Genomic DNA, 24,464 nt, shown 5'->3' on the forward strand with positions numbered 1-24,464 from the left:
TCTTTGCTGTGCAAAAGCTTGTGAGTTTGATTAGATCCCATTTGTTTATTTTTGCTTTTTTTTTTTCCCTTGCCTTGAGAGACTGACCTAAGAAAACATTGCTACGATTTATGTCAGTGTTTTGCTTGTGTTCTCTTCTAGGTGTCTCATGGTGTCATGTCTTATATTTAAGTCTTTAAGCCATTTTGAGTTTATTTTTGTGTGTGGTGTGAGGGAATGTTCTAACTTGATTGATTTACACGCAACTATCCAGCTTTCCCAACACCACTTGCTGAAGAGACTGTCTTTTCTCCATTGTATATTCTTGCCTCCTTTGTCAAAGATTAATTGACTATAGGTGTGTGAGTTTATTTCTGGGCTTTCTATTCTGTTCCATTGATCTATATGTCTGTTTTTGTGCCAGTAGCACACTGTTTTGATTGCTCTAGCCTTGTAGTAGTTTCTGAAGTCCAGAAGGGTTATGCCTCCAGCTTTTTTCTTTTTTTTTTTCAGGATTGCTTTGGCAATTCTGGGTCTTTTGTGGTTCCATATAAATTTTAGGATTATTTGTTCTAGTTCTGTGAAAAACATCATGGGTAATTTGATAGGGATCACATTGGCTGTTTTAAATTTAAGATGTTACACTGACTGTATCTTGTGTGTGCAGACAGTTCCTGGCACAGTAGGTACTTAACTCCTTAACAAATGATTATTCAGTTGTGACCACAGTCATGTTTATCTCAGTAAGTCCTGTTGATTTGCTTTTTTACTGACACCTTATTGTGGGAAAAGTGAAAGTCTTAATTGTGGGACAGAAGCTATTTTGAATTATACTTGCTGGTAATGGTTGCATACTTTTATAAAGCAAACAGCTGCATTCTGGTTTGCATTGAAGCTTGTAAGTTTGTTGGTTGGGGTGAAGTTCAGAAAGCCTGTGGTTTTCCCAGTAGCTGGTCTGCAACACACTTCCTCAACAGAGGACCTAAAGTGTTAGTATTGTCCATCTTATTCCTAGATGGTCCTGGCTCTGTTCTATGAACTCATCTACATCCTTAGAGAAAATTGCCATTACTTTAAGTTTTCTTAACTGTGCCTTTTGGAGGCCCCTCCCTCCGTGTTCACATGATCAGTACCAGGTTGTTTATTCTTTCTCTGTTTGTCAAAGATTTAATCTTTATCTTTTTTTTCTTGAATTGATTTTATAATTTACTTTTTTTTAAGGCTTACAATAACAGCACTAGGAGATAAGCTCAATGATTACTGGAATGAAATGAAAGTGAAGAAAAATGCAGAATATCCTCTGACTTTGCTTGTTGAAGATATACAGTAAGTACATTTAAAAAATAATAAGTGACTATAATATCAAGATGTGATATTGGAGGGCATGGTGATTCTACAGTGTTCATAAACTTTTTAATCTAATCCATAGTAAGAAATAAATCCCACAACTCGAAAGCCTTTTATAAACTAAAAGAATATATACATTTAAGTTATTCAGAGAGGTGCTATAATAGAGGGTAAAATGTAATACAGTTATAAAAATTGCTTGAATTACAGTAATAGAACTTGCCTATTTTCTGTACTTTGAATGGTTTATTGTGCTAATAAGTATATTAGATTTGACACTGCAGATGCTAACTTAACATAAATTTCAGGGCAAGGCATTTGTAGTATTTTCTAAGTTTTTTAGTTTTTATTATAGAAAAAATGTAATAGTATGCTATTAAACAAGACTAAGTCACTTTGTTTAAATTGGTCTGTCACTTTTAACCTTCAGTGGTAGCCAAAATTGTTGTTTTTAAAATCTTAACTCACTGTCAAACGTTCCGGAATTTTCAGGGACAGAATTAAATAATAGGGGCATTTTGTGGTAGAAATGATGTGGAAAGTCTAGTGAAGTACTTAGATCCATATTTCCATGCTAATATTTAGTTGCTATTTTGTTACAGGAAACGTCCTGATCAGACATGGGTTCAATGTGATTCCTGTCTAAAGTGGCGAAAATTACCAGATGGGATAGATCAACTTCCAGAAAAATGGTATTGCTCCAATAACCCTGACCCACAGTTCAGGTACCATATAGTTGGTAGTAGCCTTTTTGGAAAGGCAGAAAGTACTGTTCAAGGTGTATGAATAGGCGCTGGTGACGTGTTATTCCCATGTGATTTTTCTGACTAGAAATTGTGATGTTCCAGAAGAGCCTGAAGATGAAGATTTGGTGCATCCCACTTATGAAAAAACCTACAAAAAGAAGTGAGTGTTATATTAATGTATGGTGGGAAAATAATACCCAGATCATCAACAGTGGTGTGTCTGTAGCATTAGTTGATATTTCTCCAAGATAAAGCAGTATAGCCAAAAAAGATTATGACTCCAAAAACAAAGATATGATGTGGAGTGCATAACATCAAGTGCTTTTAAAGTTTATACTGTGAGTACCTGCTGTTTATTGCTGTCCTATCTACAGGATACTTTGAATATACAGTATAGTTTTGTTCTTTTGGACTATACACCAGTGAATCAAAAGTGAATACTGCCCTTTATGAGCTCATGGTCTAACGGGGAAAGTGAGATGTGTGTATTATCAATTTGAAGTTGACGACTCCCGTAAAAGGGATGATCCAGTCCTGTGAGGAACCCCATAAGGAGAAATTACTTCTGGCTGGGGATGGGGAAATGTATCAGGAAAATCCATGAAGGACATTTTTGTAATAGGCCTTGAAGGAAAGGTAGGATTTGTTGGGTAGGAAGCAGTGGTTTGTTCAGCTTAACTACAGTAAATATGTGAATGGGGGATAATGGAAAATAGAGGTGGGAGAGAGAAGCTGGGGAACGATAGTGAACCACGGGGAACGTTAGGCTTATGTACTGCACACGGAAGGCTGAGTTGATGAAGATCTTCTGGGTGGTTTTGATTTATAGTACACTGTTCTTAAAAGATAAATCCAGTAGCAGGAGTGGAAGACATTAGGGTGTTGCTGAGATAAGAGGTGGAAAGTACTTCCCTGCCTGAGGCCTTACCACTGATTATAACGAAATTGAAGCAAAGTTCAGTGTACCTATCTTATTGACTTAGTAGTAAAATGGCAAGTATGGCATTCGAAAACAGAATTGAAAAATCATAATGAAGTAAATTTAAATACATTTTTCTTTTCTCTCTCCTCTTTTTTTTTTTTTTTAAGAGACAAGGAAAAATTCAGGATCAGACAACCAGAAGCAATCCCTCGGGTAATTAGGCCTTCCATTTTATAGCTGTGTCTTGTATTGTGTTGTGATTAATTTAATACTCAATTTTTTTCTTTTTTCGGTATGCGGGCCTCTCACCACCGCGGCCTCCCCTGCCGCGGAGCACAGGCTCCAGACGCGCAGGCCCAGCGGCCACGGCCCACGGGCCCAGCCGCTCTGCGGCACGCAGGACCCTCCCGGACCAGGGCACGAACCCACACCCCCGGCATCGGCGGGCGGACTCCCAACCACTGCGCCACCAGGGAAGCCCTAATACTCAATTTTAAGCTTAGGAGTTACATAACAAATGGAAGCAGTCTCGTTCATTCAGTTCACATTTCTCTTCTCTTCCTGTACCCCTTCTTACCCTCTTTCCCAATACTGACTTCTAACCCACAGCTTCACTCAAACTTCTCAATTTTATTATACAGTTGGGCATTTTCTGAGGAAAGGCAGATATTCTTTTAAGAATCTCATTGTTGGGCTTTCCTGGTGGCGCAGTGGTTGAGACTCCGCCTGCTGATGCAGGGGACATGGGTTCGTGCCCCGGTCTGGGAGGATCCCACATGCTGCGGAGCAGCTGGGCCCGTGGGCCGTGGCCGCTGAGCCTGCGTGTCTGGAACCTGTGCTCCGCAGCGGAAGAGGCCACAACAGTGAGAGGCCCACGTACCGCATTAAAAAAAAAAAAAAAAAAAAAAGAATCTTATTGTTAAGGAAAAGTTCATAGGAAGACCCAGGCAGCCACATGGTAGTACTAACGTGGACCAAAGCTGTAGTGTTGACCCTTCAACCATAGTGTACGGTTGATTTACAATATTATATTAGTTTCAGGTGTACAACATAGTGATTCAGATTCTTACAGATAATACTCCAATAAAATTTATTACAAAATAATGGCTATAATTTCCTTGCTGTACAATATGGCCTTGTTGCATTTATTTATTTATTTATTTATGCATTTATTTATTTATTTATGGCTGTGTTGGGTTTTCGTTGCTGTGCGCGGGCTTTCTCTAGTTGCAGTGAGCGGGGGCTACTCTTCGTTGTGGTGTGTCGCCTTCTCATTGCAGTGGCTTCTTCTGTTGCGGAGCATGGCCTCTAGGTGCGCGGGCTTCAGTAGTTGCAGCACATGGGCTCAGTAGTTGTGGCTCGAGGGCTATAGCGCTCAGGCTCAGTAGTTGTAGTGCACGGGCTTAGTTGCTCCGCGGCATGTGGGATCTTCCCTGGCCAGGGCTTGAACCCGTGTCCCCTGCATTGGCAGGCGGATTCTTAACCACTGAGCCACCAGGGAAGCCCATATCTATTTTATACATAGTAGTTTTTATCTCTTAATCCATACCCCTATCTTTTTTTTAATATATATATTTTATTTTATTTATTTGGTTGGGCCAGGTCTTAGTTGCAGCAGGCGTGCTCCTTAGTTGCGCCTTGCCGGTTCCTTAGTTGTGGCAAAGTCTTAGTTGCAGCATGCATGTGGGATCTGGTTCCCTGAACCCAGGTGCCCTGCATCAGGAGCGTGGAGTCTTAACTACTGAGCCACAGGGAAGTCCTTCCATACCCCCTACATTTTTAATGCTTAATGGTGTTGAGCTTTTTCTGAGTGTATAAATAGGTAGTTGTACTTCTTGTATCAGAAGTTGTGGTCTGTTGCAGTTGTGTATGTGTGCTTATCATTACATTGAATTGTTTTCTTGTGTAAAGGCTGAGGGTTTGAGGGCGAGAACAGAACTGGGAGAAAAAGAATAGTGGGCTTACTTTGGTTTTTAAAGGCAGTGTCTTTGTGAGTTTATCCTCAATTTCTTTCTCTTAGAAAAATAAGTTTTTATTATATGTCTATACGTTCTGTATAGTCCGAGGTCAGCAAATCTTTCAGTAAAAGGCCAGATAGTAAATATTTTAGGCTTTGTGGACCATATACAGTCTCTGTGGCATATTCTTTCTTTGTTTTGTTGTTTTGTTCATGTATTTAAACATGTAAAACCATTCCTAGCTCACTTGCAGGCTGGGTTTGGCTCTTTGGCCTATTGTTGATCACTCTCTGGTCTGGTGTAGCACAAGGAGTTTATGTGGTTAGGATAGTTCTCAGTGCGTCCTGGGATGGCGGAAAGGGGAAAGAATATCTTGTGTTTGGAACATGACACACTTTAAAAATTTCTTTAAGATCAGTTTTTTTTCCTTCAACAGATTCCTGCTGAACTCTTGTTTCCAACAACTCCTGTGTCAAGTCAAAGCTTTCCTCCCGTTAAGGAAAATGTTCCAAGAGCACATCTTTCAGAAGCGGCAAATACTTATGCAACGAGACTTATAAATAATCATCGAGGTTCACCCCAGTCTGAACCTGAGAATAACAGGTCAGTGGCTAAAATGTGTTTTTCCATTTGGGGAATAAATATTAAACAGCTTTACTTGACACTTCAATGCAGTAATACACTTCTAAGAAAGTGTAGTTGACATGCATGTGAAAAGTCTTAAGGACAAGTTACTTTGCTTTCATTGTCTGAACTTACCCCCACTCCATTTACGTTACCTGTTTAAATCAATTAAAAGAACATTAATTGTTTTTATTGTGGAGATTGATCAAATTGTCACCTCTTTGAAATTCTGTATAGTATGAAAATTCCTGCTTTTAAGATTATCAGTATCTGAGTAAAGAAAAACCTGAAGCAATTAACAGTACAACGCTGTAATGTCAAATGTGACCCATACGTTCTTAGCATAGCCCATGACATGCTGTGCACTTCGGATGAGTGGATGGAGAAGGAAGAGGAAGAAAGGTGTGAGTGATACATGAATTGGACAGTCAGCTCTTTTGACTGGAGTGGTCGGAAAGGCTGTATGATGAGCTGGTACTTAGGTTGGTCCCTGAAATTCTGAAAGCAGTAAGTGCTCTGCACGGTGGCCCATTCGAAGGGGATAGAATGGACACAGGGGAAAAGGCGTGTGACGCCAGTGAACTAGTACATTAGACTGACTCCATCTGATATTTGTTATTGAAAGAGAAACATTGAAACAAGATTCTCTGAAATAGTGAGGCCAGACGTTCCGAGAGGTTTTGTAGCCTTCATTAAATTCTTAAAAGGATTTTTGAAAATTCAGAAAAGATTAGAAATTGTCTTAATGCATATATACATCAGGGAGGGCATGTTTTGAAATAGTTTGCTGTTTATAGCCTACATTTTGAGGTCTTAGTTTGTGGCTGAATTGCTCCTTAACTGAGAACATGTGTGAATTTTTTTTAACTAGTCTCCATAATATTGGCTTTTCTTCATAAAGATGGTTACAAAGTAAGAAAAAGTAAAATTTGTAATGTTACAGACGTGATAATGGAATTTAATTTCGGATATGACTGCCATCAAAATGGAAGAAGAGAATAGAGTAAAACTTTTCATTAAATTAAAAAAATATATATTTATTTTATTTTTGGCTGTGTCGAGTCTTAGTTGCGGCACATGGACTCTTTGCTGCAGTCCCTGGGCTTCTCTCTAGTTGCAGCCTGTGAGTTTTCTCTCTTTGTTGTGGTGTGTGCTCCAGAGCACATGGGCTCTATAGTTTGCAACACGCAGGCTCTCTAGTTGAGGCACGGGGGCTCAGTAGTTTTGGTGTACGGGTTTAGTTGCCCCTCGGCATGTGGTATCTTAGTTCCCTGACCAGGGATCGAACCTGCGTCCCCTGTATTGTAAGGAGGATTCTCTACCACTGGACCACCAGGGAAGTCCCCTTCATTAATTTTTAAAGCCTGTATTTATTCTTAAATTCATAGAGCCAAAGTCTGTGGAAAGGTGTACCTAAACTAAGTCTTGAGAGAGACAAATAGGAATTGGCCTGGTAAGAAAAATAATAGGACAGTTTCCAATTAAATGCTTAACTCCGTTGATCCCTAGACAGTCTCAGAACTTGGAAGCATTGGGAACTTCTGAAGGTGGAAAATAGGGGTGAGAACAGGAAGCTTGTATGAAAGTTTAAGGAAGAGTAGTTCCCTGGACCTCTTCCCAGCCTGCGAAGTCCAACAGTGCTGCTTCTCCTCCTCTGTCAGAAGGCAGGGAGTTTACTTTCTGGAGCAGTTTCTACTGCTGAAGATGTGGGTGAGCCACTGTTTTGGAAGCAGAAGTAAGGGAAAGTTTGAATGCTGAGTGGAAGAAATCCCCCTCCCTTCCTTGCCTCACTGGGCTCCCAAGAGAAAAGCTGTAGAAGATGATGACAGCCTGAGCATCCTTCACTTTCCCAGACCTCACTGCTTCTAGTCTGAAATAGAAATATAGCCAGGGGTCCCCAGATGTACAAAACTGAAACAAAGGGAGTAGAAGAAACCATGTGAAATTTATTGAGAGGTGGGTAGATGTTTAACAGATAAATCTCCTAGAACGAAAAGATAAATGGTTGGAAGGTAGAAAAAAGAAGAGACGACGTACTGGAGGGGCCAACATCTGAGTAAGGACATTTCAGAGTGGGAAATCAGAACAAAGGGAGAGAAATAATATAAGAAAGACTTAATTGCCACTAAATACACAGCATAGTGGCTGGAAAAGGTAAGAAATATCTCAGAGAGGAAAAACACAGACTATATTCAAAAGATCAGGAATCAGAATGGCAGGAACAATGAATGGTAGATAACAATGGATTGATGCTTTTAAAGTTTTGAGAAAGTAATTCCCAACCTGGAAGTCTATATTTTTCAAGCCAGCAGTGAACTTGAGAGGTGAATAAAGATATTTTCACCATGCAAAATTTCACATTTCTTTATGTCATATGTACCCTTTCTCAAGATTTTATTGGAGATTATGTCCTCTCCATATGAGAGAGTAAGCCTAAGAAAGGGGAAAATCCTTCTTGAGAAATGAGGTCTTAACACATAAGGCCCAAATAGCGAATCAGTACAGATATCCCTCTAAGTGGGGCAAAAAGTAATCAATTGGTGATAAATTCACAGAAAACTAAGCAGATGAAGAAAATGAGGCAATTTTTAATGCAGGGGAAATTGTTTTCCATGAAAGGATAGGGCATGCTGGTTTACTTTGTGGTTCACCTTTGATCACTGAACGTTTATAAAAATTCTGATGGGCAAACGGGAATGGCAGTGTCATTCACTGAGCTCTGGAATTCAGAGAGCAGCCCTGGGGTGGGTGGTGGCATTCTGTTTGGACATGTTACATTGAAATGCCAGAAGGCATCAAGTGAAGAGATATTTGGCAGTATAAGGATGTGCTACTTTTTTTTTTTTTCTTTTGCGGTACGCGGGCCTCTCACTGCTGTGGCCTCTCCCGTTGTGGAGCGCAGGCTCCGGACGCGCAGGCTCAGCGGCCATGGCTCACGGGCCCAGCGGCTCCCCAGCATGTGGGATCTTCCCGGACCGGGGCACAAACCCGTGTCCCCTGCATCGGCAGGCGGACTCTCAACCACTGCGCCACCAGGGAAGCCCAGGATGTGCTACTTTTAAAAAGAGGTCTCAATAGTTGTTTCCTTATCTGTAAAAGGAGAAAATAATCTCTACTTCATTAAATCATTGGGCAGTACTGTGTAATATATCATTTTTTTTAAATGAACATGGCCATTTCTTAGAATTTCAAGATAGATTACTTCAAGGTCGTCTATTTTTTCCATATCTACATTTTATAATCTTATATTTCATATATGAAATTTTTTCCAGCCTGAAACGGAGACTCTCTACTCGTTCCTCAATTTTGAATGCAAAGAATCGGAGATTGAGTAATCCAGCATTTGAAAATTCTTATAAAGATGATGATGATGATGAAGATGTCATCATCTTAGAAGAAAACAGTACTCCCAAGCCTGCAGTAGACGATGATATTGAAGTGAAATTGCAACAGAGTCACATGGAGCAGAGCGGTGTTCAGGTGGAGCCTGTGGGTGATAATGAACCGTGTGGCCAGACTAGTTCAACAGGCACCTCATCATCCAGGTGCAATCAGGGAACCACTGCAGCCACCCAGACTGAAGTACCAAGTTTAGTCGTTAAAAAGGAAGAAACTATTGAAGATGAGATAGATGTAAGAAATGACACAGCCATACTGCCATCCTGTGTGGAAACTGAAGGAAAGATACGTGAAACCCAGGAAATCTTTGATAAATCTGCTGGTGATGCTGGTTGCCAATTAAATGAACTAAGAAATGAGCTGCTTCTTGTCACCCAAGAAAAAGAAAATTATAAAAGACAGTGCCACGTATTTACTGACCAAATCAAAGTGTTACAGCAGAGGATACTGGAAATGAATGACAAATACGTGAAGAAGGAAACTTGCCATCAGTCTACTGAAACTGATGCTGTATGTTTACTTGAAAGTATTAATGGTAAATCTGAAAGTCCAGACCATATGGTGTCTCAGTATCGGCAAGCTTTGGAAGAAATAGAAAGGCTGAAAAAACAGTGTAGTGCTTTGCAACATGTAAAGGCTGAATGCAGTCAGTGTTCCAATAGCGAGAGTAAAAGTGAAGTGGACGAGATGGTTGTGCAGCTTGACGATGTATTTAGACAGCTGGACAAATGCAGTATCGAGAGGGACCAGTATAAAAGTGAGGTGAGTTGCATCATTCAGCACAGTGAGAGCCGTGGGAGTCCAGGGGCATCTAAAGCTTAACTGCCAGTTGCTAGGTGGGCATAAATCGTTTAATCATATTTCCATTTACCGACGCCACTGGTTCTCAACTGGGAGTGGCCCTTCTGGGGGCATGTGGGAATGTGTAGGGCAGTGTCGGTTCTTCAGTGTCTTGAAGGGGGGATGGGCATTGTTGGAATCGGGTGGGCGGGCACCGGGTCTGGTAAATGTCCTGTAGTGCGCAAGGACACTGCTGTGCAGTGAGGGGTCATCCTGTTCATTCCCACTGGGACGCTCAGTTACTAACATGCCAGGAGTTCTAGTCCGTTATTAATAAGCCTGCAAATAACCACACAGGGTAGATGACAATACCTTACTTTATAGAGGTACCCTGTATTACTTATGATTAGGTTCCTTTGAAGGTGACATAAAACCCCACATAACAGTAGCAGCTGCACAGTCATCAGAGACACAGGCTCCTTCTACATCGTTGCTTTGCTTCTCAAAGCAAAGCACTCGGACCACTGTGCTTGTGGTCCGAGATGGCTCTTCAGGTCCAGCCAACGTATATCTACATTCCAGGCAACAGGAAAGAGAAGGAGTGCAGTTTCTGAAAGCTGCTTATATGCCATCTGTCAGAACTTAGTCACCTGGCCAGTGGATGCCTTGGAAATGTAGTCTTTATTTGGGGGTTCTTTTACTGAGGAAGGAGGAGCCCCTAGTTCAAATTTGGGTAGCTCCTTTGAAAAATATTTTACGTATTATATTTACATGGTGTTTGAAAGGAGAGTTTCTCTGCTAAAAGGAATTTGGAAACGACAGTATGGTACCGAATTGCCCCTTCTTCTGGAAATACTGCCGACATAAATGCTTATTCAGACATTCCGCTTGATGTGTTGGCTCAGGAGCTAGATGACAAAATACATAAAAAATATAAGCTTTCTGTTGTAACTTACTGCTGGTGAGTGTGCAAGAAGTGAAAGTCACTATGACCTCAACATAATTTGGGCATTTTTATCTTGGTTTTTCAGTTTTTAGGTCTCATTTGTTTTTGGGTTTTTTTTTGGTGGTACGCGGGCTTCTCACTGTCGTGGCCTCTCCCGTTGCGGAGCACAGGCTCCGGACGCGCAGGCTCAGCGGCCATGGCTCACGGGCCCAGCCACTCCGCGGCATGTGGGATCTTCCCGGACCGGGGCACGAACCCGCATCCCCTGCATCGGCAGGCGGACTCTCAACCACTGTGCCACCAGGGAAGCCCCCATTGTTTTTAGTCATGCTTTAATTAACATTTTGTATTCTTCTAATGTAAAAAGATATAGAGCTGAAACTAAGCAAATGAAGCTTTATTTATAGAAAGCTATTGTGTTTTGTGTGTGTTTTTTTGGTTTTCTTTTTGGAGCGGGGAGGTGCCCTAATTTTTTTATGGTAATAATTTTCATCAAGCAGGATTTTATACATTTCTTAGCTTAAATTTGCACTTTGACATTAGTATTTTTAAATTGTACAGTTATAAAATTAATTAATTTTTTGTCAGGTTGAATTATTGGAAATGGAAAAATCACAAATCCGTTTGCAGTGTGAAGAACTGAAAACTGAAATCGAACAATTAAAATCTACAAGTCGGCAAATTGGAGATGTGTCAACGTCAAGTAACATCGAGGAGTCTGTAAATTATACTGATGGGGAAAGGTAATATGAAATGAGGCATTTGGCTAGGGCTGCAGTTCTGGTTAGCATGATACTTATTTGCTAGTGCACATCAAACATTGTTCTTGCAAAAGAAGTTATTGGCTGCTGTGATCCCAACGTTCTGATGGACAGAGATACAAAAGAAGTACATGTCATCATTCTTCCCTTCAAGGAACTAACAATTTTGTGAACTTAAATGAAATAGGAATTTCAAAGGAATTAAGCTCTGATTGGTCAGAGTGGTTTGGAATGTTTTTTGGGGAAAAGTGAAAATTGAGCCAGATATTGAAGGATGGGCTGAATTAGGCAATGACTAGAAGACAAGGGTCTATTTCATGAAACTTACTTTTTGACCTTGATTTCTTTAATTTCTGTACTTGGCACCATTTCTTTATGGTTTGCTACCTCATTTTACTACATGCCTTCCCCAATTTTAACTTTTAGGAAATCACAAAATTACTAAAAATTGCCATTACAGGTGATTCCTAATTACAGGTGATTAATTAGGAAGAAGTTCTGTGAAAATAAGAAAACAGTAAATGAATGATTACCCTCTCTCAGGAAGATATTAAATGGGCTTGGGGTTCTGACAGTATTGGTGGTCTGTTGATAACCATTCAAGAGAGAAAAAAACCCACAAAAATAGTCATTAAAAATAGTGCAACTCTTCTTGCTAGTATGATAAAACTTGATACCTAAAATGTACTATTGTTGAGAAATAATTTACCATCCTTACTTGACATCAATTATATTATGACTTAATTTTTTAGCTTAAGGTTTTAAAGGATTTCGTTAAATCTATTCATGGAAATAGAATGAATAGATCAGTACATATAAGCATGGGGGGGCAAGGGGTCAGAAAAAAAAACCCCAACTGGTGTTTCTGAAAATGGGAACCACAAGCCTCTGTGGTGCTTGTAAAAATGCAGATCCTTGGAGCACAGTGCAGTTGATTAAATTGGAAACTTTTAAACAATCTCCCAGATGTCTCACTTGCACACTAAACTTTGAGTAACTGATGATCTTTTAGACCTGTGCTTTCCAAGACAGTATAGGCACATTTGGCCACTGACACTTGAAATCTAGCTAGTCTGAATTGAGATGTGCTTTAAGTATAAAATACATGCTGGATTTTGATGCCCTGGTATGAAAAAATAAATAAATAAAATGCCTCAATATTTTGGTTATATGATGAAATAATATTTTATATGTAACTAAAATTTATTTCATCTTACTTTTTAATGTGGCTATTTGAATATTTAAAATTGCATATGGAGCTCACAATGTTTCTCTCAGTCCTGTTCTGTGTACTAAAATAGGGATTTGTGATGTGTCCTGTAGAGAGGAGGAATTAGCCAGGACAGTCAAAAGACTTTAAAGGATAGGATAGGTCAAAGATGGTTGTAGGGTCATACTGGTCTTTTTCTATTTTTTGTATAGAAATGGGCCTCTGATTGAAGATGAGTGGGAAAGCTTGGACAAAAAACAGCTGGTATGGGCATGATGTAAAATTTTATCAAAGGTCCAATGGAATCTTAACATAAGCTCACAAAAAACATATTTAAAATCACATTTTTATGCGTTGTCAACCCAAGGATGAGCAGCTCGCTCCTTCAGAGATTTCCACCCTAGAAAGATCAGTATCTAAACTAAATGTAGACTTCTTATATTTTGGGAGGGGGCAGAACAAAAACAACTGTAATATTCTCTTGACCTAGGCGTCTCAATCTTTGCCGCAAAGGCTGCTTGCTGTGTAGTTGTAGAAGTTTGAAGTCTAGAATGTGGATATTCAGATAGATACAGTATAGAAAACGGAAGGAATGATAATGATCATTTAATCCAGGGTTTCTCAGTGTTTATAATAAATGCATAGTAAAACGGATAGTGAACTTTAGCATGTGATAGGTTCAGAGAAATCCTGCATTTTATTTTTTTAAAGGCTTTTTTTTTTAAAATATTTATTTATTTGGTTGCACCGGGTCTTTGTTGCAGCAGGTGGGCTCCTTAGTTGCTGCTGCAGGGCTCCTCAGTTGCAGCTCACCGGCTCCTTAGTAGTGGCATGCGAACTCCCAGTTGCGGCATGCATGTGGGATCTAGTTCCCTGACCAGGGTTTGAACCCAGGTGCCCTGCATTGGGAGTGCAGAGTCCTGTCCACTGCGCCACCAGGGAAGTCCCAGAAATCCTGCATTTTAAAAAGTCTTTTTACCATTATTTAACCCAAAGTTGTATAAGCTTATTTGACCACAGGACCATTTCTTTTTCCTTTTATACTACTATGGATATCTCATAGAACATGTTTTAGGGAACAATTCAATTCACTTTGCTCAAAAGGAAGCTGAACTTCAAAGTGACACATTCTTATTCTTAGACCAGTGTTCTCACTAGTGTATCATTATTGTTTTCCAGGTGATAACAAGATTTTCAATTGTAAATAACATCTTGTAATTTATGTATTTTACCAGTTCATCTTTTCTCCAGTCTCGAATTAAAATTGTAATAGTTGGAACCAAACAGAGCTGCTAGTGTTTTGAAATACTCTACATACCAACAGATAAATATTATACTTAGTTATTAAATTATGAATTATTAAGTTAAATGAATTGTTAAATCTAGTTCTCTTGAGGAAGTTTTGCTTTTCATTTAGTTTGTATATCATTCTACAGAGATTCCATTTTAATGTTTCCCTTAAATTATAAGGCCTACCTGAATATTAAACTGTATTGTTATAATATTCGTCTAATAGGTGTAATGTTTGTATTTGCAGCCTCAAACTTCGATCTCTTCGAGTTAACGTAGGACAGCTCCTGGCCATGATTGTACCTGATCTCGATCTTCAGCAAGTGAATTATGATGTCGATGTAGTTGATGAGATCTTAGGACAAGTTGTCGAGCAAATGAGTGAAATCAGTAGTACTTAAAGTGTATTTTATGTGAGATACTAAAAAATATTTGCTCCGTCTTTCTGGTTGTATAGCTTTCAAAATTTAAGCAACTTTGTTATAGATATGATACGTAACAGACTGAAGAACCATAATCTTTTCTGTATTCTATGCATTCAAGTGTGGACACAAATATTGTGGACACACTGTCACACCTTTTGAAATGCCTGTGAATCATTGGTATTGAGCAGCTACATAGCTAACTCATGATTCTGCTTTGAAATGTAAATATTTATAATTAAGTCACACATATTTTTTTATTACCCTAGAGGACTCAAGTGTTTTTCACCAAGAGGTTTTCAGGATTCCCCTAACCTTTGTGCAGTCTTTTCTGGTTCCCCAAAGTGTATTTTTCTCTGACTTGAGGGCTGTGCCATAATACAAATGGAAATGTTACCTTTGATTTTCTTACAGAGAAGTTTAAAACAGGGTTTTTAAAAATGGAATAACCCTCCCGATAAGTTGTAAGTAATTGAGCATTAATGTTTCTTTTCTATAAATTCTTATCTCCTGAAATATTTTATTCATGAAAATAAAGTAAGCAGAAACTCCATCCATTTTGCCAGGATTTTTTTGTGTGTGCTGAGATTGCCGATCATGGTTATTAAACACAAAGTGTTTTTACAGAAAAAAATAATGATTTTTAGTATAAAAATATAAAAATATTAAATGCCCCACCACATTTACTTGGAAGCCCATTTTTGGCTGCTTAGTCCGCATGGAGTGGGCACAGTGATTGTTTACTATTTCTTTTTGTGAAATTTCCTGTACAGCCTTTTGTAGGAGTACTACAGGTTAATATGAGTTGAGGAAGACAATCTTTCTCCAACAGTACTGCATACCTTTTATTATATTACAAACCTAAGTGTTTTATATCCTGGAGTTAAGCAACAAACAACCTAGGATTATAGTATTACATGCCATAAAAATTATGCTTTACTGGTCCCGTGTTTTGTGCAATTATAAAGAGATGGCTTTCTATTAAGTATAACTGTATATAATTAAGAATCATATTTTCCACAACTAAAATGTGCATTATTTTTTTCAAAGTTTTATCATTGCTATTTATTTTTACTTTTGTTTCTGAGCATTGAATACATGTTCCTTTTGTATGCTTAATTACATGTTTGTCATGTACAATATTAAATTTTTACTGTACATTAACTTCTAGAAAAAGCAAATAAATTTTTATTTGCTTGATAAAGTAATTGAAAGTGTATTTTTGGTATGAAGCTGGTTTTCTGTCACAGTTGTATCTGCTCAAATTTTAAAATATCTTGTAATAAAATAAAAATATATATGATGGCTCACACTTCAGATACTACTTTTAAGGAGTTCTGTATTCAGGTTATATTTTGAAAAGTAAGATTGTGTCTGTTAAGACCCTCAAGTTGAGCTCATTTTACTGTATTTATTAGAAGTTACATTTAGAAGATATAATTTCTAAAAATTTAGAAGTTATATTTACTTCCATTAAGGCTCTAAGACTGGGCTCACCTTGAGAGTGTGTGCGTGCATTTTCCACTCAAAAAGAGACTGTGTAAGTCATCTAAAGAAACCTTGCCTACATGGTAGCAGCTGTGTATAGCATGTCTAAGTCTGTGAGTATTTATGTAGCACTTATTTCTGGAATTTGCTATTTTTCCCTTCCTTTTGGTCAGCTATATTCTTGCAAAAATACATATTTTATATGGCTGTTAACTGGCTTAATGGCAAAGTTAATCATAGATTTAGAGAAACTTGCTTGCTAAATCGATTCTTTGGAATTACTTAGCTAATATTCACTCTTTAAGAAAACATTGCCAAGATATGACTTTGTGGCTAGCAAATTTAACAGAAGAATGTACATGGGCTTTCATGTCATCTATTGAGGTAGCGATACCTGTCTTTTTTTGTCAAGTTAAATTTGTTCAAAGGCTAGTGTGGGGGAGGATAGTGTGGCTTAAACTAATTATTTAAAACTTAAAAGCAGTGTGAGGACGTAAACCAGAATAGTCCACAGTCCCTACAAACAGGACCTCAGCTAAGACCACAAAATCAGTGAAAGCTAATTTTCACACAGCAGGAGAGGCGTGGCATATGGATGTGGCCTTTATTTGGGCCTCAAATTCCTAATGTGGGCAGGAGGTGCTGGTGACTCTGCCCATGGTCTCAGACACTTGATTCCTGCTGTCATACAGCCCATTAGGTCGTTATTTGTCATGGAGGAATAATTAAAGTGACATGTACTGATGGTTCTTACCACTCACTGACTGCATTTTAGAATCACTTGGGCGGTTCTTAGGAATCCCAGTGTGAGGATGCACCCTGTACTAATTAAGAGTTTTGGGGGTTGGACCAAACTGTCAGGCTTCTTTTCTTTAAGGCCTCCCAGTGCACCGTCAGAGCTGAGAGCTGTTGATCTATACCCTCCAGTGATGAATGTTTTTAAGTATTGAACTCAAGTGGTTCCTGAAACAAACTCAGGAACTGCATGACCACTTTCTCACTGGGGTAAGCAAGGACAGGGAGAGGGAAGCAGAGTTGATGCCCAAGTTAGAAATGTAAATACAACAGAATGATATAAAATGAAAAGTGTTTTCTTATGTCCTTCCAGAAAGTATTAGCTGCCTACATACACACATTCATATATATATATGCATTCAGTTTATATTAAGTTTTATATCTTTGTATTTGATTATATATTTGTATCAAATCTACACAGGTATCACACCATATAATTGGTAACATTTCCATATTACTCTTTTGAACAGCTTTAGTAGCATTTTATGACATGAATATGCTCCCAGCCCTCATTTATTTCTCGTCTTTTGATATTACTACAAAAGCTGCTGCTGTGAAAATACACAGCACACATACTTTTTAAAGTATATCCAGAATGTAAATACCTTGTAGTGAATACTGGTAGGTCAAAGTGTATGCCGTGTTAATCTTAATAAACGTCGCCATCCAAAAATGGTTGCGAGTATTTATACTCCTATGAAAAATAGATGTATGAGTGTGTTTTTTCCTATCTCCATCAAACTTGCTGATATGTGGGAAAGTAGCAGCTTGCATTTCTTTGTCTCAGGTTGAACATGTTTTCATATGTTTTATTGGCCATTTTAATTCCTTTTTCTGAGTACCCTGTCATATTCTCTGCCTATTCTTTTCTGTTGGGTTCTTTGGTTTATTGCTTTAAAGAAGCTAAATGCCTATTAATGTGGCCACAAACACTACCCAGACAACTCTTAGCTTTCAGAAGTTGGTTCAGTCTTACTTTGCACAGTGTCACATAGACTCATTGGAATGGAGTGAGAGACCCACTGGATTCATGTCTTTTTATATGAGGCTGCCCCTTGAACAACTTGGGGCTTGTGGGCTCTGACCCCCATTTAGTCAAAAATCCACGTATAACTTTTGACTCCCCCAAAGTTGCTAATAACTGTTGACGGAAGCCTTACAACAATGAACAGTCAATTAACATGTTTTGTCTGTGTTACAGGTATCATTTACTGTATTCCTAGAATGAAGTAAGCTAGAGAAAAATTGTTAGAGAATCATAAGGAAAATACAGTACTGTACTGCCAAATTCGTCATCTGTTTACGAGATGGACCATCTCAGTATGTACATCTGTATTATCTTAAATGATAGACAACACTAGATGTTACGTGTACCCATTGAAAATGAAAAGGTGATATGAAAAATTCGTTTATTTACAGGTATAATGATTTCATGCACTGGTAAGAATCAGCAAGGAATATGATTGCTTTTTGGTAGCCTGGTGTAATCAATACAATTGCTTCACGGTTGCCTAGCCTATATACTAATCGTTATAAAATTTTTAAAAATTTATTTATTTTTGGCTGCATTGGGTCTTCTTTGCTGCGTGTGGGCTTTCCCTGGTTGTGGCGAGGAGGAGTTAATCTTGATTGTGCTGTGCAGACTTCTCATTGCGGTGGCTTCTCTTGTTGCGGAGCACAGGCTCTAGGCACATGGGTTTCAGTAGCTGTGGCACACGGGCTCAGTAGTTGTGACTCAGACTCTAGAGTGCAGGCTCAGTAGTTGTGGCGCACGGGCTTAGTTGCTCTGCGGCATGTGGGTTCTTTCCGGACCAGGACTCAAACGCATGCTTCCTGCATTGGCAGGCGGATTATTAACCACTGCGCCACCAGGGAAGCCCGTTATAAATTTTTTTTTTTGGCTGTGTTGGTTCTTCGTTGCTGCACGCAGGCTTTCTCTAGTTGCGGCGAGCAGGGGCTGCTCTTCGTTGCGGTGTGCAGGCTTCTCTGAAGTGGCTTCTCTTGTTGCGGAGCACCAGCTCCAGGCGTGCGGTCTTCAGAAGTTGTGGCTCGCGGGCTCTAGTGCACAGGCTCAGTAGTTGTGGCATGTGGGCTTAGTTGCTCCATGACATGTGGGATCTTCCCAGACCAGGGCTCAAACTCGTGTCCCCTGCGTTGGCAGGCGGATTCTTAAACACTGTGCCACCAGGGAAGCTCGTTATAAAATTTTTATGGCATACAGTATTACAGTTATATTCTTTTTTCAATAGTTTTTTTTTTTCATAGATTATTATTTAATTTATTTTTGGCTGCGTTGGGTCTTAGTTGCAGCATGTGGGATCTTCATTGAGGCCTGTGGGATCTTTCGTTGCAGCATGCGGGCTTCTCTCTAGCTGTGGTGTGTGGGTTTTCTCTTCTGTAGTTGTGGCACATGGGCTCTGTAGTTTGCAGCATGCAGGCTGTAGTTGAGGCGCGTGAGCTCAGTAGTTGTGGCATGCAGGCTTAGTTGCCCCGTGGCATGTGGGATCTTAGTTCCCTGACCAGGGATCGAACCCATGTCCCCTACATTGCAAGGCGGATTCTTTACCACTGGACCACCAGGGAAGTCCCTACAGTTATATTCTTAATACAGTATTGGAAACGTTACATATTTTAAAAAACCTCTTACCTGTGATGATATGCAGTTTCTCCAGTTACGAGAGAAGCGTACTGTGTGGTAATGTAATTCTTTGAAAGCAAAGTTATAGAACAGGAAACTTACATTAATTTTATATTAAATATCACCCCCCTTATACCTAATGTAAGGAGAGACTAGTATCTACATATATTCTGTGCATTCATGATATACCTAAATTTTTCTTATGTTTGTTTATTACATGAAATCGTGCATTTTATTATATATTTATTTTGAAGTATAAATGATTTACAATGTCATGTTTCAGGTGTACAGCACAGTGATTCAGTTTTTTATATATATATATATTTTTCAGATTCTTTTCACTTATAGGTTATTACAAAATATAACTATAGCTCCCTGTGCTATACAGTAAGTCCTTGTTGGTTATCCATTTTATATATAGCAGTGTGTATATATTGATGCCAATCACCTAATTTAACCCTCCCCCCAACTTTTTCTTAAATTTTTAGATATTTCTAGGTTATGCACTTCATCTGCATTTTTATTTTTTTATTTTTATTTATTTATTTTTGGCTGCATTGGGTCTTCGTTGCTGCACACGGTCTTTCTCTAGTCGTGGTGAGCAGGGGCTACTCTTGGTTGCCGTGCATGGGTTTCTCATTGCGGTGGCTTCTCCAGTTGCAGAGCATGGTCTCTAGGCATGCAGGCTTCAGTAGTTGTGGCTCACAGGCTCAGTAGTTGAGGCTCGCGGGCTCTAGAACACAGGCTCAGTAGTTGTGGCGCACGGGCTTAGTTGCTCCGCCGCATGTGGGATCTTCCCAGACCAGGGCTCAAACCCGTGTCCCCTGCATTGGCAGGCGGATTCCTAACCAGTGCGCCACCAGGGAAGTCCCTGTATTTGTCTTTGGGACATTGGTCACAGCTCACAAAAAGAATGCCATTAATATCCATCCACTTGGCATAGAGGAAAATATATATGCATTGCTTTTTTAGCATTAATTTTGTGGTCATGAAGTTAATTTACATATACTGGCCTCTAGGGAGAAAGTCAAGACCCTTGAAGACAAGTCTTGGTAAATTCAAGCCATTCAAATGCAGGTGAAGTTTTTAGGTGAGTGTGGTCATAGAGAATGAATTAACCATTACAAAACTGGAGTGTGAATCACAAGTAAATTTCCTACACAGGCATTCTAATAAGAATGGGCTGAGTAAATACAATTACCTATTTCAAACATGTAAAACAAGTTTAACCTCAAGGTTCAGTATTAATTTCTTGCAAAGCAGTCAGGACTCATTATGGTAACGATATATAGAATAGACTCAAAGGAACTTTTTACCCCAGCTTGGCTAATATTTAGGTTATGAGTATCTTCAATTATGTAAATATTACCCAGAATTCAGCTGTATCTTCATAGCAAAGTGTAACGGTGCTTTATATTCACAAAGTACATGAGTCATCAGTCTTCCTCATTCATGTTAAATGATGTTGAAAACTGGCCTGTGTTTTGAACTGTGTGGCCTGTGTTTTGAAAGTTTGTACCGTGATCTGAAGCAGGGCTGACTGGAAGTAATTTGATGTGGGCTTTTCATTTTTTTTTTCTGGATAGGCAGTTGTCCCATGTCTTTGTGATTCCCTTGGTGGAGTATCTCAAACTGTGGTGTTCATGCTGTCTGCATGACGTTTTCTAGACGCTAGAAAGCGCTCTTCTCAACTTGCTGTGTGACTTTACAGTGTGAGTTGTCTAACCAGCTGACAGCCAGAGAAGTGACGCAGTCTGACATAACTAACTATACCTGTTACCTCTTTTCCTGGGCAGAGAATTACAGGGGTCTAGGACAATAATAAAAATCATTACATATTATAATACTTACATATAATTATGTTATATAAAGTATATGATAATAGTATTATACACCATATTCACCATCATCACTTTAACCAGTAGTTTCTCATTTCCCACTAATTTCCCAATAATTTATTTAATTTAAATTGATTTTTTTCAGTATCAGATATTTTAAGCTCTGTAAAGGGAATTTTTTTTTTTTTTTTTTTTGAGGTACGCGAGCCTCTCACTGCTGCGGCCTCTCCCGTCGCAGAGCACAGGCTCCAGATGCGCAGACCCAGTGGCCACGGCTCACGGGCCCAGCCGCTCCGTGGCACGCGGGACCTTCCCAGACTGGGGCATGAACCCTTGTCCCCTGCATTGGCAGGTGGACTCTCAACCACTGCGCCACCAGGGAAGCCCTCGGGGATTTTTTTAAAAATTTCTTTTTTTAAAAAATTTTTTGGCCATGCCAGGTGGCTTGCGGGATCTTAGTTTACCGACCGGGGGTTGAACCTGGACCCCCAGCAGTGGAAGCTTGGAGTCCTAACCACTGGACAGCCAGGGAATTCCCTCTATAACGAGAATTTTCAATTGCATACAAAAGTAGAGAAACTGTTCATTGCAGCACTATTAACAATAGCCAGGACATGGAAGCAACCTAAATGTCCATCGACAGAGGAATGGATAAAGAAGATGTGGTACATATATACTGTGGAATATTACTCAGCCATAAAAAAGAACGAAATAATGCCATTTGCAGCAACATGGATGGACCTAGAGATTGTCATACTGAGTGAAGTAAGTCAGAGAGAGACATATATGATATTGCTTATATGTGGAATCTACAAAAGGGTACAAATGAACTTCTGCACAAAACAGAAATAGAGATACAAATGCAGAAAACAAACATGGTTACCGGGGGTAAAGTGGTGGGCGGGAGGGATAAATTGGGAGATTGGGAGTGACATATACACACTACTATATATAAAATAGATAACTGGGCTTCCCTGGTGGCACAGTGGTTAAGAATCTGCCTGCCAATGCAGGGGACATGGGTTCAAGCCCTGGTCTGGGAAGATCCCACATGCCATGGAGCAACTAGGCCTGTGAGCCACAACTACTGAGCCTGCGCGTCTGGAGCCTGTGCTCCGCAACAAGAGAGGCCGCAATAATGAGAGGCCTGTGCACCGCGATGAAGAGTGGCCCCCGCTTGCCACAACTAGAGAAAGCCCTCGCTCAGAAACAAAGACCCAACACCGCCAAAAATAATAAATAAATTAATAAAAAAACAACAACTAATAAGGACCTACTGTATAGCACAGGGAACTCTGTTCAATATTCTGTAATGGCCTATATGGGAGAAAAATCTAAAAAAGTGGATATATCTATAACTGATTCACTTTGCTGTACACCTGAAACTAACATAACATTGTAAACCAACTATACTCCAATAAAATTTTTTTAAAAAAATAGAGGAACTATTACAATGAGCTCATGTGTACCCATCACTCTGCTTCCAACAATTTCCAACTCACGGTCAACCTTGTCTTGTCTGTATCCTCATTAACTTATCCCTCCGGTAATATTTGTGTGTGTGTGTGTTGTAAATATTAACTCATTAATTTTTTTATTGTGGAAATATATACATTACATAAAATTTATCATTTTACCATTTTTAAGTGTATGATTCAGTGGCATTAAGTACATTCACATTGTTGGGCAACTATCACCACTATCCATTTCCAGAACTTTTTCATCATCTCAAATAAGTTCTGTATCCACTAAACAATAACTTCTCATTCCCACCTGCCCCCCGGTGGCCTCTACTTTCTGTCTCTATGAATTTCCTTATTCTAGGTACCTCATAGAAGTGGAATCATAACATATTTGTTCTTTTTATTTTTAATCTATGTATTTTTGGCTGTGTTGGTTCTTTGTTGCTGCGCGTGGGCTTTCTCTAGTTGCAGCGAGCGGGGACTACTCACTGTGGTGGCTTCTTTTGTTGTGGAGCATAGGCTCTAGGCACGCGGGCTTCAGTAGTTGTTGCTCGCAGGCTCTAGAGCGCAGGGTTAGTAGTTGTGGCGCACGGGACTAGTTCCTCCGCGGCATGTGGGATCTTTCCAGACCAGGGCTCGAACCCATGTCCCCTGCATTGGCAGGCGGATTCTTAACCACTGCGCCACCAGGGAAGTCCCCATATTTGTTCTTTTGTGTCTGGCTTATTTCACTTTGCATAACGTTTTTAAGGTTCATCCATCTTGTTGCATGTATCAGTTTCATTCCTTTTTAAGGCTGAATGATATTCCATTGTATGTATGTACCATATTTCGTTTATCCATTCATCCGTCCATGGACATTTAGGTTGGTTCCACTTTTTGCTATTAATGCTGCTATGAACACTGCTGTATAAATATCTAATTGCATCCTTGCTTTTATTTCTTTTTGGTACATACATAGGAGTGGGATTTTCCTTTTTGTTTTTTTTTTCTCTTATGTGCGCTTTTCAAACAATCGGATTATCTACAGTACATATTAGTCATTCCCAGTCCAAGTTCTCGAAATCCTAGCCATGACTCAAGAGAGAACATCTAAAAACTACATATCTGGATTACATTATCCTAGCTTTCTGTAGGAAACAGGCTTAAGGAGCCTCCTGTCATTTTTGTCAACATGAGACATCCATCTGTAGACAATTTCTATACCTTTCATGAAACCGGCTACAAGTATCAACCAGCATTTATATAAGAATCCATGTCAATTCTTTTCCCTAAAAATGCCAAAAGAAAATTGTTTTAAAAAGCCAGGAAGAATTGGCTCCTCAGATGAACCTGTATGTTCCTTTGATCAATTAAGGCTATGCATCACAAGGGATTTTTTTCCTGGCCTTCTGGGAAACTCACAGATAAAATGTCACATTTGGAAAATTATCCCATTTCAAAAGGCCTGCTGCATCTATTTCTGCCTTCTGATTTACAACCTCACCTTAAAATGTTAAATTCTGTTCTTAAAAAGTGTCTGTAACCACATCTGCTAATTGAGGTATACTGTAAGCAATCCAGGTACTGAACAATCACATAGTTTTGAATTCTCCAAAATGATCTAGAGCCAATATATATCTTAAAAATATATAAAAAAACCAAAATCTCAGTTTTTGTTTGCAAAAGGAGGAAGAGACCTGGTTGAATTCAGGGCCAAGATATCCAGAGAGAGAGAGGAGGGGAAATGTGAAGAGTGGGAGAGTCACCTAGGGGAGGCTGGCAAGCTGTCTTCTGCAAGGTTGCACAGGGTAGCACTCATTTTACAAAGCCCCTTGGCCTTGAAGGCCCAGAAACCTGCTGTTAGCACAAGGAGATT

At 39.4% G+C, this 24,464-nt stretch overlaps 1 protein-coding gene across 1 annotated transcript in view; it reads left to right on the forward strand.

Moving 5' to 3' along the window:
- The window catches only part of MORC3 (MORC family CW-type zinc finger 3), a 41,880-nt gene extending 26,184 nt beyond the window's left edge, over positions 1–15,696 (forward strand). The window contains exons 10-17 of the mRNA XM_067739454.1: positions 1,201–1,305; positions 1,929–2,051; positions 2,158–2,232; positions 3,162–3,207; positions 5,389–5,555; positions 8,849–9,737; positions 11,290–11,444; positions 14,210–15,696. Coding sequence (XP_067595555.1) covers positions 1,201–1,305; positions 1,929–2,051; positions 2,158–2,232; positions 3,162–3,207; positions 5,389–5,555; positions 8,849–9,737; positions 11,290–11,444; positions 14,210–14,363 — 1,714 coding nt within the window. The 3' untranslated portion in view covers positions 14,364–15,696. The remainder of the gene's footprint in view (positions 1–1,200; positions 1,306–1,928; positions 2,052–2,157; positions 2,233–3,161; positions 3,208–5,388; positions 5,556–8,848; positions 9,738–11,289; positions 11,445–14,209) is intronic.
- The last annotated feature ends 8,768 nt before the right edge of the window (positions 15,697–24,464 follow it).

The sequence above is a fragment of the Pseudorca crassidens genome, chromosome 5, assembly GCF_039906515.1.
Source record: "Pseudorca crassidens isolate mPseCra1 chromosome 5, mPseCra1.hap1, whole genome shotgun sequence".
Classification (NCBI taxonomy): Eukaryota; Metazoa; Chordata; class Mammalia; order Artiodactyla; family Delphinidae; genus Pseudorca; species Pseudorca crassidens.